Source organism: Balaenoptera physalus (assembly GCF_965194825.1).
Source record: "Balaenoptera physalus genome assembly, chromosome: 2".
NCBI lineage: Eukaryota > Metazoa > Chordata > Mammalia > Artiodactyla > Balaenopteridae > Balaenoptera > Balaenoptera physalus.
In genome coordinates, this window is record NC_138883.1 from 140,495,984 (window position 1) to 140,512,916 (window position 16,933).

General features: G+C 42.8%; 1 protein-coding gene across 3 annotated transcripts in view; it reads right to left on the minus strand.

Annotated features, from left to right (window-relative positions):
- NTRK3 (neurotrophic receptor tyrosine kinase 3) overlaps nucleotides 1–16,933 on the minus strand; it is a 391,080-nt gene that overhangs the window by 12,793 nt on the left and 361,354 nt on the right. For 2 of the 3 annotated variants that reach the window (XM_082450913.1, XM_082450917.1), the window contains 2 exons: nucleotides 11,862–12,020; nucleotides 6,789–8,846 (listed from right to left, as the gene is read on the minus strand). In XM_082450913.1, the coding sequence (XP_082307039.1) occupies nucleotides 8,661–8,846; nucleotides 11,862–12,020 (345 nt within the window). In that variant the 3' untranslated portion in view covers nucleotides 6,789–8,660. The remainder of the gene's footprint in view (nucleotides 1–6,788; nucleotides 8,847–11,861; nucleotides 12,021–16,933) is intronic. The other variant, XM_082450914.1, reaches the window with a different exon arrangement.

A 16,933-nucleotide genomic window follows, 5' to 3' on the forward strand; every position in this document is an offset into this window, starting at 1 on the left:
TATCTCATTGTTTCAGCCCCAAGAGAGTTTCAGTAATCTGCTTGAACTAACTTACATTTATATTTATACTTAATATGTACTACAGGCCCCAAATCAGTGCTTCTCCCCAACCCCGAAAAATTAATTAAATAAAATCTGCATCAAGGTTCAGTTTGGTTTTGTGTTTCTGAGAAAACAAGTCCAGCCTTTAACTATGAAGGCTCTGAAAACTCAGGATTTAGTTGCCCTTGAAAAGGCCCTAATTTCATAAATGATCAAAAAGTACAAAAAGTTAGAAAGTCAAAGTCTGTGTGTTGATAAGAAAAGGTGAGCCATAATAAGCTCTAGAAACCACAGGCTTGGTGCACACTTGTTTGCACATCCATACGCATGGAGATTGGTGGGAGAAACACAAATGGGGCACACTGCTTGTTGGACCTTTTGGGACCTTTGGGGAGTGTAGAGGCATTTGTGTGTGTATGTGTGTGCATGCGAACAAGTATAATCTAAGTAATAAAATAGAAAGATGAATGTAGTTTGCCCTATGTGAGCTTGAGCACCCAGAACAAAATACAACACTGATAACTGCTTTTAAACAAAGTTATCAGGTTTGCCTCTTTATGGTTGTGACACTACTTGGCCCAGAAATCTATTTTCCCAGTCAATAAACACAATGTCCTTGACTGGCAACTTTCATTTCTCCTAAAGGAATATCTAAGAGAATACAAGGAGATTCTTGTTACTCATATTAAAGACAAGAGGCAAAGTAGGAAAAACGATTTCAGGGAGAAACAGAAATGAGTAAAACCCCAGGGAAATTTGTGGTGGTTGCATCTAAGCTAAGGGACTTTTCTCAAGACTTTTTGATGTGATGAATGGCCCCAGTTTGTAGGGAAGTTGTGATTTCAGCTTTGAGGTTTCTGCCAGCCGCTGCACCTCTGTGTGGTTCCACAGAGTGAATTAGAAAGGGTCTGGGTCATTCTGGAACCCACCATCCCATAAGGAGAGAGCTGGCAAGCTGGAGCTTAGGGGACAGCTGCATTCTTTGTAACTACCAGGAGAAAAAGGAGCTGGGCTGTCCCTTTTGTTAGGACCATAGGAAACATCTACTCAGACATAGGGCAAGCCCTTTGTCCATCAGAACCCACTGTCCCCACCTGACCACCGGGCTGCAGTCAGGACCTGTTACATCTGAACCTGGAAATGCTGGAGGACCGGAGAGCCCAGAGCAGGGCTCGCGGACTCGGGGCACACTAATTCTTTATAAACCATTTCACTTTGTGCAGCATAAGGGTATGTGGCAAAGCTGTTTGTCATCAGCAGAGTGGCTTTCGTGCCTTGATTTGTAGTCCCCTCAGGGGAACACCAATATGATGACAACCATCGTCACTCTGAGCAGAAAGCCTGGTTCAGCACCATGGTCAGAGAGAGGTCAAACCTCCTCCTGGGGTCAGAGCCCAGATAGAGAGAAGAGTGGGTGGGGAGTGAAGGCAGGGGGTGTGGCTGATGGGATTCCAGATGGGATTTGCAGAGATCCACCAAGGGTTCCAGATGGGATTTGCAGAGATCCACCGCATGCATCTCAATGAGCTCTGCAGTAAACTTCACTGCACAAAGGTTAATCTAGATGTCAATGTTGTCTGACAGCACTGAAATTACTCCAGGGCAGGGCTCCTTCAGAAGTCTTAATATAACAGTCACTTCCATCCTGCCTGCAGGAAATGAAAGTTTTCTGCTTTGTATGCCGAATCATTCTGCGCCAATTTTCTCACTGTTTGAAGTCCAAACTGTTTGTGGTCCCAGGATTCACCTCATATTAAGACCATCATGAAGTTTAAGAAACTGGATTGTCAGTCCTATGGAAGCAGGAGGATAGGAGTCAAAAGAAAAAATGAAAAAGAAAAAAAGGACAAAAATGAAAGACCAGTTTCTTTACTGAGATATACTTCTCTACTGTGGAAAGCAGGCATCAAATCATCTGGACCAGGTTTATTTATTCACTCCGAACGTGAGCTCAGAGGCACCAGGTAATGTCGGGAAGCTGTTAAATGGCGATGGAACATAAACTCTTCTCCAAGAGAAAACAAGAGATGTCAGGAAGCTATTCATTTGAGTATGTCCTACCTGCTAACAGATTACAAAATTTGTTTTTATGGCTCCCATGTACTCTTCTTAAATGAAGGAAAAGCTACCAGACTTAGCTTCGGTACTCATATTTCTCACTGGGCTTTAGAGATGTTCATCCATAAGAATGTCAGCGTAGACCACGGTGAGTGGTTGTCCAGGCTCTCAGTCTACCTTCGGACGTTCAGGAAGGATACATAAATTTGTCACAGTAGAAACTGAGAAGAAACCAACTTCTCTCGTGAGATGTTAAACTGAAAAGCAAGACTTGAGCGACAAGGCATTTCTCAGAAGGAGAATCCAACAGGCCTTTCCTCAACTACACTATCTTGATACATCTTCTATTAGAAACTTCTAGATTTGTTGGCCATAAGTATCTCTTGCAAGCCACAAGCTTGGGCCATGGCACTGCACACAAAGCATCGTTTACCTTGGTGATTAGGAAAAATTAATAGAGCTCACTGTCCTGCCTCTGTAGGATGGGAGATAGCCCAGCTCACTGGCTTAAGACACCATCCATACTGCAAATATCAGACCAGGCCTTGTTTTAAAGTTGGAACTTGGTCAGTTAAAGACGAAGGGGAATCTGAATTTTCTTATTTTGCCCAAGAATTCCAAGTACTTTGAGAGAGGCCCCCAATCCCCTTAGATCTCCTCGTGAAATAGAAAAGTGTCTATGTTGGCATACCAAGACTTGGGCCAGAGGATCTCTTGTTGCAAAGTACAGAATGTGTTTAGACAGTCAAGAGAACTATGATTAGGAGGAATGCACTAGGAAAACAGAGACTCTGTCAGAAGCCAAGACACAGATCCTTAGGGTGAAACAGCTTATGTTCACAGCAAAAGTCCTAATACCCAAGGCAGGGCCTCAGATATTCACCACATCTCCCACAGTCAGCAATGCCTTTCAGAAAGAGTAAACAATGATCATCATCTCACATTCTCTCTGTCCCATCCCTCCTAGGCACTGGTTTCACCTGCAGTGCTGGTGATTTCAATACCAACCCCGAAATGTGATGTCCATTTGGGACATGTCCAAATGGGATGTGATGTGGTAGAAACGGTTAGTTCTTGTGTGATCTATCAACCAGGAAGAGTGATTTTTCAGATGCTCAGAATGTTGTCGTCAGCATAATTTAATTCAGGGAGCACCAAATGATGAAACTTTACACGATGCCAGATTTCCCATCAGGACCTTTCTGAATGTCTTAGGCCAGTCCATCTCTGGATTTCTCATCCCTGAGAAATGTAAGGGTCAAAGAGATGAAGAATGATGGAATCAATTTGCTGACTCCAAGGGGACCTTCAATGAAGCCATCCCAATTAAATATATAGATATAAGCATACAATGTACATAGGCCTATACTCTCCTTACGATGACATTCCCGGTGATGTTAAGCATCCCAAAACATGTTCTGAAGCCTATATTGATATATTAATGATGATACAAAAACGTGGAATCTTCCTTTGAAACCTAGTAAGTGTTGGCCAAAAAAAAAAAAAAAAAAAAAAAAGACATGGTATCAAAGAAGATATTGGTGCTCCAGGAACCAAAAACATAGTGGCTACAGCAGCATTTTTTGCTCTCAGGCAAATGGCATGGAGTATTCTAGCAGGCTGGCTCTCACCCAAAGTTGACAATAGACATCCCAGGGGCATTAGAGGGCAGCTGTCTAGACTGCCAACACACACGGGCTCATGGGACAAACACCTACAGATGTTTCTCTGCTCCAGACACTGAGCAAAGCACAAGGAAGACCCCAGATCTCAAGACTGTCCATTGGAATAACCGTACCTCGAGTCAAAATAATAGTGCTGCTGTTCAGTTTGGAAACGTGCGGCAAAGAAGCCGCTCACCACTCCTGAATGGAGAAGAACTTTAGTGAATAGTCTGCACCTTAAAATGCTGCCCTCTTTCCAACGTCCTAGCTCCTCACAATAGCAGGTGAAGGTAAAAACCTCTTGGATTTTGACCCAGAGTGCAGATGGCCAGTGGCCTGCCTGAGCAGTAGACAGGCCTGTCTCCACATCTTGGAATAGTTTCTGTCAACTTTGGGTATGTTGGTGTTGAATGGAGTAGGATGGCCAGTTGAGGAGGACAGACTGGTGACAGTCAGCCAAGGGGCCGGGTGGCAGCCTCCTTGAAGAGCATGAAAATCGGGTCCTGGGCTTGTCTGCCTGGCTTCCCTCCACCAACAGCCCTTAAATCTAACAGTCACTGAGCCTTTCTTATTTGCCTTCTATAATCAATTTCTTACCATTGATAACTGTCCCTCCTCCCCATCCTTACCGATCTTTTATTTTCTCTCTTATTTCTAACAAGCAAGTTAAAAAAAAAAAAAAAAGTGAGACCAGAACATAATATTTTTTAACTGAAAGGGACCTTAAGGATATCTATTTCCACCTTCTAAATGTCTCAGATGAGAAATCTGATAATCTGAGAAGTTAGCTGACTTGGCCAATGCCACCTGAGTAACTAGAGCAAAGCCAGGAATTTCGATGGTCTTTCCACCGCTCCATGTTGCCACCTAACTTCCCATGTATCCTGCGCTCTCCAGGCATGACTGACCCCTTTTGCTTCTGAGTTGAGTCTCGTGCAACCCCAGAAATTTGCAGTCTGCTCTCCCATTGGTGTTGATTTCTGTAGTATTTAGCACCAAAAATACTTGCACTGGTGTAGTCTGCAAAGTAAGCATCACCAGAGAAAAAGAGTCATGTTCAACCTGAACCCCGAGGGACCAAGGATCCTTTGTCTCCAGTGGGAAGCCTCTCCCCAGGGATGATTTGTGCACAATCTTCTGAGTGGAGGAAGCATCAAGATTTTGTCTGTTAACTAAATGAGGCTTAGTGACCCTCAAGATCCACCCAGAGGTCAGGGATATAATTAGAGGGCAGCATTTGGTTCACATCCAAAGTAAAGAACCGGAAGGACCCTTGGCCATGGCACCCTACTCCAAGGTGGGCATCCAACAGCAGGTCACTCACACCCAGTCCTGGAGGGGACCAGGTGAGGATGGCATGGCAGGGAGACCAGCCTGGGGAACCTGCAGCATCCACCACAGCTACAAAGGAGCTTGCATGATGCTACATCCCTTCCCGGTGGCTCAGACATGGACTTCTAAACCGTGGAGTTTGGTAGGGGGCGATGAGACTGAAGTAGACTGGAGTGGCCATATTGGCTAGTGGGATGTCATTTCAACACCCATTTAACTACCTCAGGCTCTTTAAAAATAAATAAGTAAATAAATAACACTTCACCAGGGCCTTTTGCCTGTGTAGGAAGTCTAGGAGGGAGAAGGAGACCAGATGCTCCTTGTAGGCGTAAAGTAACCTCGGGCACTTCAGCCCCTGCATCGTTGTGACTGCAAAGGAGGAGAGGACAGTCTTATTGGAACCCACCTGTGCCCAGGCCGACAAGCCCTCTGAGGCAACTGCCCCCACCCACGCAAGGCCTGCAGAGGGCTGCCCTGGCATTCTAGAGCGGTCCTGAGAAAAGGGACACAGAGAGTCGGTGCTGTTAGAGTCTAAGAACTCCAGAATGTAGAAGGGGCCAGAGATTAGCAAACACACCTCTTATTTTGCAGATGGAGAAACGGAGACCCGGGGGAGTCTTCTCAGTCCTCCCTCTACAGAAGAAACCACCTACTCTGCTCACCCCAGAGCCCTGAGTAACCTTTCCATTTCCACGGCCCCATTCTCTGTCTCCTTCACTCTCCAAAAAGACTTTTTAGTGTTTCCACCTGCTGAGGTTAGTAAGTCAACATGCAGACTGTCTACACAGAGAGCACAGCAAGGGCAGTGAGAAAGCAGGCCCTCCCCCTCTGCTCCTCAACCCCGTACCCTTCGTCTTGGACTCTTACAGGAGACAGCTGCTTACGATGGACGTGACGAGGGTGTGACCCCAAGGCCTTCGCAGAGGCTGAAGGGACTAGGACAAGGGCAGTCTGACAACACCAGTCTCCTTGTCCGCAAAGGAAGTGCCTACTTCCATTAGGCCATGATGACGCAGCGCCCTGTGCTGAAACCCTACTACATTCTGCATTTCCAATTGCCCACCGATCCCTCCCCACCCTCCCTTTCTTCCAGACTATCAGGGACTCTGAGGTTCTAGGAACACACAGCCAAGAAGATGGAAGCTACACAGTGTCTGTATGGGGGAGGGTGTGGCAGCAACAGGAGCCTTGGAGCCTTATCTCTGACTAAGAGACACCTCCCCGCAGCCGCCCCAGATCGCTCCCTCCTTGAACAACTTTCCCTTAGTTAGCTAGGGCCAAAGCAGACTGCAGAGTTCAACCCAGCATTAACAGCCCCGGAAGAGACCAAGGGCCTCCAGGTGGAAAGACAAGGGGGGCGATTGCCATAGGATAGCACAGGATTCCTTTGAGGGGGTCCATCCCAAGGGCTCTCCTCCAAAGTCCTCGGGGCTGGGAGAGCGCAGCACAGAGAGAAAAGCCACACCCAACTCCAACTCCTCTCCCTCCCCTCCCAGCCCCGCTCAGCAGCCCCACCCATCACTGAAGCAAGCCTCCACCACCCCCCCACCCCACCCCCCACCCCCGCCACCTTGGCCTACAGTCCGAGCACAGCTCGGAATAAAAATATTTGTGGGTCTAAAAAAAGAAGCAAAACCACCAACACAGAATTCAGTCCCAAACCCCACACAGGATGCCCGCACTGCAGCTGACCAGCGCATCCAGGCTGCTGATGGTCCCTTAAGCTGGCCAAGAGGGGTGCAGGTCGGGGGACCCAGAGGCTCCAGTTGGGCAAAGCCCAGTCCATTCGGTAGCTCTGTGCTTGGGGGAGGCGGAGGGACCGGTGGCCTGGGAGAAGCACATCCTCTTCTCCCCAGCGGGAGGGCTCTGTGGGGCTAGGCTGTCGGTTTCCATGGGCATTTTGTTGTCATGGGTCAGGGGGGCCCGGAGATCCGCCCCTGTCGCAGTCTTTGACAGCGGCAGCTGGGAAGGCAGTGATTCCCCTGGTGTCGGGGCAGAGGGAGCTGGCCCCAGCCCAGATGCTTCGTTCTCTCTCCCTGGTCAGGGCTCCGTCCTCATTAAGATGCCAAGCCTGCGGCAGCGGCCAGGCGTTGGATGCTTCCCCAAACAGCCTCGGCCCCTCCCCCTGCCCCCAGTCCACAGAAGTGATTTCTCAGCCCCTGCATTTTCACAGCACTCAAAGGCAAATGCATCAATCCTCCCCGGGGCTGGAAACGTGAGGAGAATGACAAGGGGCCGGATGTAGGTGCCAAACAGATTCTCCCCGCCCCGCCCCCCGGCTCCTGCCCACTCCACTGCCTGGCTCCCTGAAGCAAGCACTGCCCCGGCCTCTCGCCGGACCTGGGCCCCTTTCTCGGCAGTGGGCTTTACCTGGGACTTCATAGAGGCCCAGGAAGTGGGAGCTAGAATCTAGAGAAGGCGGGTTGAGAAATAGACGACCCAGAGGGGCAGACCTTATAAGACCTGCGAAGAATGAAGTCTCCTGCCGTTGGAACCCTGCTGTGCCCACATGTGCAGACAACATGGGGGATGTCTGACACCCCCCCTTAACTCCCCAATAGCCTGAATGTCGGGGGTACGGCCAAGGAGACTTTCCAATGATGGAAAGACAGGAGGCAGTGCCTTGACAGGGTTCAGATTTCAGCTTTTAATTCTGTGGTTCTTGAAATCCAGAAAGTCCAGTTCTTGAAGTTCAGAGGAGAGATGACACATCTCTTTCAAATTTAGGAAGGAACTTGAGCATGGTTTACAAGACGGATGTAGTCCACTGTTGCCATGGTTTTATGTTTTGCTGTCGTTGTTGTTTGTTCAGTGTTTACCTGTAGGCGCCATGGTTGACTCCCCAAAGCATCAGGACTATATTTTCTAGAAAAGACAGATTAGAAAATCGTCTTGAGGTGGAGGAAAGGAGGAAGGCATGGAGGAGGTGGTCAGGGGATATGTGAGGCGTCCTAGAGCCCCCTGGTTCGGTGTTCTTTCCTTGCTGAGCCTGTCGATGAGGTCTGCCCATGCACATATGCAGAGCTTGGAGCTAACACCCCTGTGCAGATGATCACCTGTGCAGCAGTGATTGGCGCTCCACCCCAGCTCCTCCGTCCCAACGCGAAGACTGTCTCTGTGCATCGTCAAGGTCTTCTGCTCCCAGAAGTCGGAGCTGAAGAAGCACGGGCCACAGCCTACGTCTAAGGGAAGTTTCAACTGCATTCATAATACTAAGATTTTCTGAGTTGTTGTTACAGTCTTATGGTTTGTATATCAGCAGCTTCTCTGTGCATTAGAGAAGAGGTTATCTCTCTGTAGATATAGATAGATAGATAGTTAGATATATAAATATATATATATATTATATATATATATATATATATATATATGCCAAACTGCCTTACAGAGTTTTTATTCTTTCTTTTTTTTTCAGTGTTGTATGTGTAGCAGGCACTTGAGTTTATATGAAGATGTTTGCTTCAGTCAAGGATGGAAGAAAAGAGTCTGTGCGGTGGAAAAGGAGGGGTGTGAGGCCGGGAGAGAGGAGGCAACAGAATATGAATTCACGACCACTGGCCACCACTAGCCAAGGATGTCCAAGTAGATGGGGGTGGCTTTCCCCAGAGCATGGAGGATTTTGTAGATCTCCTTGATGTTCAGCCGCTGCTGCGGTTCCCTCTGCCAGCACCCCAGCATGACATCGTACACCTCTTTGGGGCAGACTCGGGGCCTCTCCAAAACACGACCTTGGGTGATGCACTCAATGACCTGAAAAAGGGAGGAGAACAGGGAAGTTATCACCAAAGCTCAGCCTTGGTCCTGTGGCTCAGGCGCAGCAGAAGGCAATGACTTCACTGATGAGCTTCAGTGCAGAGGCGGGGTACCCTCCTGAGGTTGGGCTGGAGACCAGAGATGCTCGTCTGTCCTGTGCATGGGTTCCAAGGGCCATGATCTAGCACCGGCTGGTCCAGCCCACTGCTGCCCTCTGTTCTCCATCTCTTAGGCCAGGCCTCCAACTCCCACAGACGCTCTTCCTTTCACTTCTCTCTTCCTCTCTAGTCCTGAATCTTATCTAGATGACTGAGCTGCATTCATTTCCCACTTGGCAGTGGGGATTGGCATCTGACCTGTCCCACCCCCTCTTAGGAGCCTGCATGATTTGGAAACCCCCTTGAAGGAGCTCTGCCCCTCCATGGCTCCCACTTCCTGACAAGCTCCCCTCCCAGGCACAGCCTCGGTGCACATGTGATGCTTACCTCTAAGCCATTACACAGGTCCCTTCCTCAGTGAGGCGCATCCTCCCTTGCTCTTTGCACTAAACCATGTATCCTGTTTCTTGAAAAGTCCTTAACACTAGGACTAACCACCTGATTCACCACTGCCCAGCTGGGTGTCCAGAGAAAGTCAATTAACCTCATAGGATCTCAGCATCCTCACCTGTAAGATGGGGATCAAATGTCTCCCTTGACCACCTCTTAAGACTGCTGTAAGGACCAAATGAGGCCGGGGAAAGGGATTGTATGAGCCACTGTACCAAACGGGAGGCCATAGGGAGGAGTAGGAAGAAAGCAAATAACGTACAGCTGGACCATCCCCAGCTGGCCCCTCAGGACCACGCCTGTAATTTGCAGTTCAATTCCAATTCCTCAAAAAGACTTCTTTGCTGACACTATGTGAATTTTCAAGGTTCTATCTTACAGTTCTCAGGTTATTTTAACTTCTCCCTAACTCTCCCACTGTAACCTTGGGCAACTTATGTACCCCGAACCACAGTTTCCTCATTTGAAGACAGACCGTGATGATAAAATCACACAGAATCTTCTCTAGTAGAGTATGTGAAAAATGTTATTTCCCCTCTTTGCCCCCATTAATCTGTATACAGTACTTATCTCCCTAGGCTGCCCCCAACAGCGCCTTGTCTGGAGTGTGGGCTCATGTCACTCTGACTCTGGGATGGCTTGTCAAACAATCACTGTGTTAGCACTTTCTTGGTCCTGGTCACCCCAGAGTCTGCAAAGGCCCACTAGGCTCTGTTCTTTGCCAGCCTGAAAGGTCTCCAGCTGCTTCTGTTCCCTGTTTTTATTTGAACCCTGTCTCCACCTTCCATTACCTTCCCCTCCATGAAAAGGGGTCCAGTTCAAACTGCAGTGGCCGCTGCCTAGTGCTAAGATCAAAAGCACTGAAGGGTGGTGTCTCCTCCGGTGTGGGGCTCTCCAGTTTGTCAATTTCAATAGAGAAACTCATTATCAGTGACTGTCAGGACTTCACTGCTGGGGTTGGTGGAGTGGAAGAGGTGTCTGGGGGTAGGAAGCCCATCTTCAAGGCCAATGCCTTACCAAGCAGTGTCAGAGATGACCACAAGAACCCCGTTAGCTACTCTAAGCCAGTTTAGGTATCCAGGACAGATCATCTGCTGAGACCAATAGAACCCTCAGCCCAGAATCCCCTCTTTACTAGGGCAACCAAACTACATAAGGGCTCTGATCAGGGTGCATTGTGTGCCTGAGTGCATGCAAATGTGCCAGTATGTGTACACAAGCATGTGTATATATGCACGCATGCGTGTGTATGTGTGTGTATGTTTACCACTACCCCCTACCCGGGAAAACAATAATTTTTTAAAGCATCATAACAAATGACTTCTGATATACACACTTACATTTTCTTTAAAGGTCGTCAAAATATTTTGTCCTATTTGGGAAATGTGGTCGGGACCCATTCAGTTTGCAAATGATGAGAAGTTACAAATGTAATGAAATGCCTTCTTTTCAGTCTTTGACATTTACTTAATTAAACGGTCAGGGTATAGGAAAGCAAAAATGAACATAGCTTCCAAGAAGAGAGGTACTTCCTGGAATATTCAGATAGGATTCTAATATTAAAAGGTCCTCATGTTCATGTTTTCCCAGAAAACAGAAGACCATAAACTGCAATCTTTTATAGGTCTGCTGGGTTGGGAGACCAAGCCCTTTACTGTCTACAAACTGGACTGAGTTCCCTGGGACGACACGATGTCACTGAGAAGCATCTTGCTTTGGACCACGGCCCAAGCCTTCTCCAGGCTGATGCTTTCACCTCTGGCCAGTCCATTCCAGAACCCCAAGCAGCGCCCCTTCCTTTGTCCTGAATTTCAACAAGTGTTTGTGTGAAAAGTACTGAGTTAATATAGGCTAATGTGCTTAGGAAAATGCCTGGCACTAAATGTTAGCTATTATTAAATTTGATGACTAACATTTTTTATTAATATTGTAAATCAAAAGTATAAAAGTACATAATGTGTATATTATTACATTTACTGTTATGATTCATCTTATTCCTGGACGTCCACACACAGCTCTATCAGTAACATGAAATTTGCCTTCCCAGTTCACCTTCCTGCACACCTCTGGGCCTGGTCTACCTAAAGCCTTTGGGGATCCAGATGACTTGGGCATAGTAGGTGTTTCCACAAGATGGCACAATTGAAAAACTCATAGCTGTTTTTTGTTTTCACTTTCTGTCTTAGTGAAACATTTGTGATTTTTAAGTGTAGCAGAGCAAACAGAACCGTGACTTGCATCTCAATTTCGACATCTGATTTCATGCTCTCTTGACAATCACAGCACATTTCTTAAAGCTATAATTTTTTTTCTACCAAGAAGGTCTCTCCTTCTGTTTTCTGCCAACATTTGCTCTGCTGGCTCCAAACCCCACCTAATGTTTTACACACTCCAAGTGCTGGCCTGAGATGTCTCTTATCAGCCTTCCCCCAAATCAAGGTTCCCATCTGCCCCCTTTCTGTACCTCTGTGTTTGAGAGCTGGAACCATGGCTGCTTTCCATAGGTGAAGATCTCCCAGAGAATCACCCCAAAGCTCCACACATCGCTTTCCGTAGTGAACTTCCGGTACATGATGCTTTCAGGGGGCATCCAACGAATGGGGAGCATGGTGTGTCCTCCCACCTAAAAGGGGTCGAGACAGAAGCACACACAGTGACCATATTGCCAGAATCAGTCACATCAGTCTGCACTCTTCATAGGCAGATGCCCTCTTGATGCATCTTATTCTAAGATAGCCAAACATGATGCAACTTTTGTGACGGGGTTGGGGGACCAGTGGAGATAAGCCTACGATACTGCAGGCAGCTAGAATAGCAATTAGAGATAACACCTAAAGAAGGTACGTTCCTTGGCATGGAATATAAAGAAAGATTACAAGATGACTTGAAGTGGGAGAGAAGATTTCAGAATCTGATACTACAATCAAATCTAACCTTGAGAGGGAGTCCAGAGAGAAGTCACAGAATCACTGAGCAAGGCTACCAAGTATCAGAGTATTTGCAAAAATTAGGTTAGACTCCTTGGCCAAGGAGGTTAAAGCACAGCATGGTCCATGTGCATCTAATCTGTACTACTATGACTTTAGCTTTATCTGACAATCCTGAATTTCTCACTGCTACTTAGAACTCAGTGTTTTGAGTGAAGGGGATAGGGAAGTTCAAAAGTATGAAAGACCACATGCTAATGAGGAATCAGGTGGACCAGAAGAGAATTCACAACTGTTCTTATCAAGATCTCAAAGGCCAGTAAGGAAAGTGTTTTTTTAAAATAGCCCGAGGAGGACATCAGCCACCTGTGGGTTTACAGATCTGACAGTGAAGGGCAAGAGGAAGTGACTGACATTCAGGGTACACTTTTCTGAGAAAAAACATTAGGGAAATCCTCACTGCCCAGGAGGTTAGAGATATTATTAGCATAAGTGGAAGAAAATTCACAGCATGTTTTAGAACTCAGGAACTAACTGTATCATTCATAAATAGAGCATCAGAAATTGGAACTTCTGGCTAATACATGAAACTTGTTAGAAAACTGCTTTTGACTGATAGAAAAAGCTCTCTATAAATGTCCTGATGAACTATTGGTATTAATCAGAGTTCTCATATTTATGATGGGCCAGTTGGAGGAATTATAATCATAAACACTTAAGAAAGAATGACTTGTTGGCAATGGGCAACCTTGTTTCTAAAAAAAAAAAGAGATCATGTTTGCCTTATCCACTTAAAGTATTTTAGAAGATAAATGATAATATGGATTTGCAGAAGTTGTTTTCAACCTGGGATTTTATAATCAAGATAGCTCTGTATCAAATGTAAAGACAAATTAAGATGTTTCTTTCAGACAAGCAGACTCAGAATGTTTACCACTCATAGCCTCTGAGAAAAACACAGAAGAAAAAATTAATTGAGGATGTACTCCAGAAAAACGGAAAAAGAATCTAAAATATACGATGACTTGGAATATAACAAACAGTGCAAAGCAAATAAGCCACAAAAACACAATTTAAATCTAAATAATGGTCACTAATTATTTAATGTGGTAGTAATGTGGTAGTAAATGTAATATAATGTGGTAGTAAAATGTAATATAATCACTAATAAATGATTTCCATAAAATAGAGGCATAAAGTAAATAATAATAGTAATAATACAAATAGTACTATCACTGCTATTATTAACAATATTCTGGAATGAAACTTCAACAAAAAGTGCACAGACTTATTCATAATTTCAACAATAAGTGCACAGACGAGTAGGTAGGGAAATAATCAAAAGCCTGATAAAGGCTCTGTCTTTTAGAAGGAAGGGCAAGGGAGCTTACAGAAAGTCATCAGTTGTTGACTATAACAGTTTAAATTTAAAGGTGCTTGCTAAAATTTTAAAGTAGTTTCTAAAAGAATAGAAATAGTACATATAGCTTCCAAACCAGTTTCAGGAAAATAGAACCAAAAATCTCTAACCAATACCAAAAAGACTACAAAAAGGGGGAGGGATAATAGTGAATAGCACAAAATGAAAAAGAAGTTTAAATAATATCACTATAAACAATAAGAATTAATGGGCTATATATGGTACCTCTTAAATAAGAGAAAAATTTATGTTAAAAAATCAAGATGCATGTTATCTAGAAAAGACATATTTAAAAGGAAATAACAGAAAATTCTGAAAATTTTGAAAGAATTTTGAAAATACTGAAACTTTTGAAAGAATAAAAAATATAACAAACAGTAAAAAAAATTGAATATACAATGTGTATAATATTCATTATACATAATAATATATGACAATATATAATTGAATATATAATATATAATGAATAGATAATATTCAATATGTGTAATATACATTGAAAATATGATTCATATATAGTATATTGAATATATGTCATATATTCAATATAGAATATATCAAAATTGAATGCATATATAAAAAAATTTCAGAAAGCCAAGAACTAAATGGATACAAAGTGGTCTATATTATATTTGAAGATGGTAAAATTCGCCATTATGAAAATTATGAACTTTTTTTGCTCCAATTAAGATAGCAACAAAAATGTATAAAAAGTAAAACAGGTTATAAATAAAGGAAAACTAACAAAGCTACAATTACAATGGAAAATTAAAACACTTATTTTGCAAAATGACAGATCAAGAAGACAACAAAAATAAAGACACATTTAAAAAATAAAAATAATGAGTTTTAATTGATACATATGAGTGATGCATGTATATTTCAGCCTCCTGAAAAAGTTGCATATTATTTTCAATTATCTAGAAGGCGTTTATAAACACCAATCACATATTATCCTCACAGGAAGTCTGAAATTCCAAGAGAAGAAACAAAGTAAACATAAGGCAAAAACAAAAGAAGAAAAGCCATTCTTTCAAAAGATGCCCAAAATTACCAACACCCTTTCCCGATTAAAAGCCCTAATTCATTAGTAATAAAAAGTAATTTCCGTATTTAATATACTAAATATCATATTTACTGATAAAACATTGAAAGCATAGAAGGTATCTTCTATTACTGATTTTATGCAATACTTTTCAGGTGGCCCTAGCCACTACAATAAAGCAGGAATAAAAACAAGGTAAAAATACTGAAAAGGAGGAGTCAAAACACCATTGTTCGCATATGATATGACAGTTCAAGACAATTATCTAAAAAGCAATTAGAACCATTATATGATATAGTAAGCTACCCAGACATGAAATGAATATACAAAAATCAGACTATTCTCATGCACTAGTAAAATGACTTCAAAATTCAATAGAAAATAAACATGCTCATATATTAGCAACAACAACAAAATGTTTAAGATTCCTAGGTATAACCTTAGCAGAAAATATACAAGGTCTATGTAAAGAAAAGTATTGAAACACATAAAAGAAGATCTGAATACATGGAAAGATGTGTCTTTTCCTTGGATAGGAAGACTCAATATCATGAAGCTCTCATTCTTCCCTAAAATTAATCTAAAAATTCAACACAATCTAAATAAAACCCTCAATGGAATGATATATGGAAACTGACAATATGATACCAAAATTCATTGAGAGGAGTAAATATTTGATTAAAAAAAACTAAGATATACTTGAGATAGAACAACAAGGGATATTTGCTGTATCAGATAGCATAACATATTATCAAACTACAGGAATGAACACACTGTGTTACTGGCATAGGAATAGACAATTTCATTGATCAATGGAACAAAATAGAGTCCAGAAGCAGACCCATGTATCAATACTGGAATTTAATATATGAAATGATAGGTTAGTAATCAGTGTTGGGACAATGAACTATTCATTTAAAAAGTACACTTAGATACCTACCTCACACCATATACAAAAATCATTTCCAGATGGATTAAAGAGCTAAACATAAAAAACAAAACAATAATCATATTAGAAGAAAACTTAGAAAAGTATTTGGATAACCTCAGGAGAGGAAGGCCTTCCTAAATAAGACACATGTTCAAGGAGCCATAAAGGACAGAATTCAGAGATACCACTGGTAAAAAATTCAATACTTTTGCATGGCAAAATACAAAATAAGCATAGTTAAAAGACAAATGACAGAGAAAATATTTGCAATATACGTAGCAAGGAATTAAAATCCATATATTATAAAGTGCTTCTTAAATTAGTTAAAAACAAGAAATCCAACAGAGAAATGAATCAAGGGTAAGAGTAGATGATTCACAAAACAGCTACAAATGGCCACAAACACATGAAGAAATGTCAATTAAAACAATAAAAGACACATTTTTTTAAATATTATGTGGGGAAAATGAAGAGACTGATATTATCCAGTGCATGAGAGGTCCTGAGGAAAGAGTTATTCCTTGCTAAGACTGGGGTAGCCTTTTTTGAGGGCAGCCTGGCAGAATCTGTCCACACTAAAGATGTTAAGTGTCTTTTAATCCAGCAATTTCACTTCTAGAAGTCTTGGAAAAATACTTGCTCATGTAAGCAAAAATACTTCGTTGAAGATATTTTATTTCATTGTCTTTAAGGGCAGCAATTTGTTCATCATTAAATGTATATGCAGCAGTTAAAAGGAATACAGTAGAGTTATAGAGTTATGTGGAGTGATATGTAAATACGTCTAGGATATAGTAAATGAAAATGCAAAACATTAAAAATATATATTAGCATTCTCATTTATGTAAAAATGTGTATGCATAAGCAAATATATTAAAAGGCAATAATGTATTATATAACTCTGTAAATGCATAGAAAAAGGTCCAGAAATATAGCCATTAAACCAGTGGTTTCCTCTAGAAAGGAAAGTGAGAGGGAGAACCTACCAAAGAGAAAATTCCATTTTTTTTTACTATAGTATGTATTTCTATGCTGTTTGTAATTTTATCATAATCGTGTGCCACATTTGAAAATTTTAAACAATAAAAGAAAAAAATAAACATATGACTAAAGGAAAACCAGTGGACCTAATTTATTTACGTTCTAAATCAAAATATTACTTTTGAAGAAAAATTGGGTTTTTGATAGAATCTAGTGGAATGGTTTAATGTAC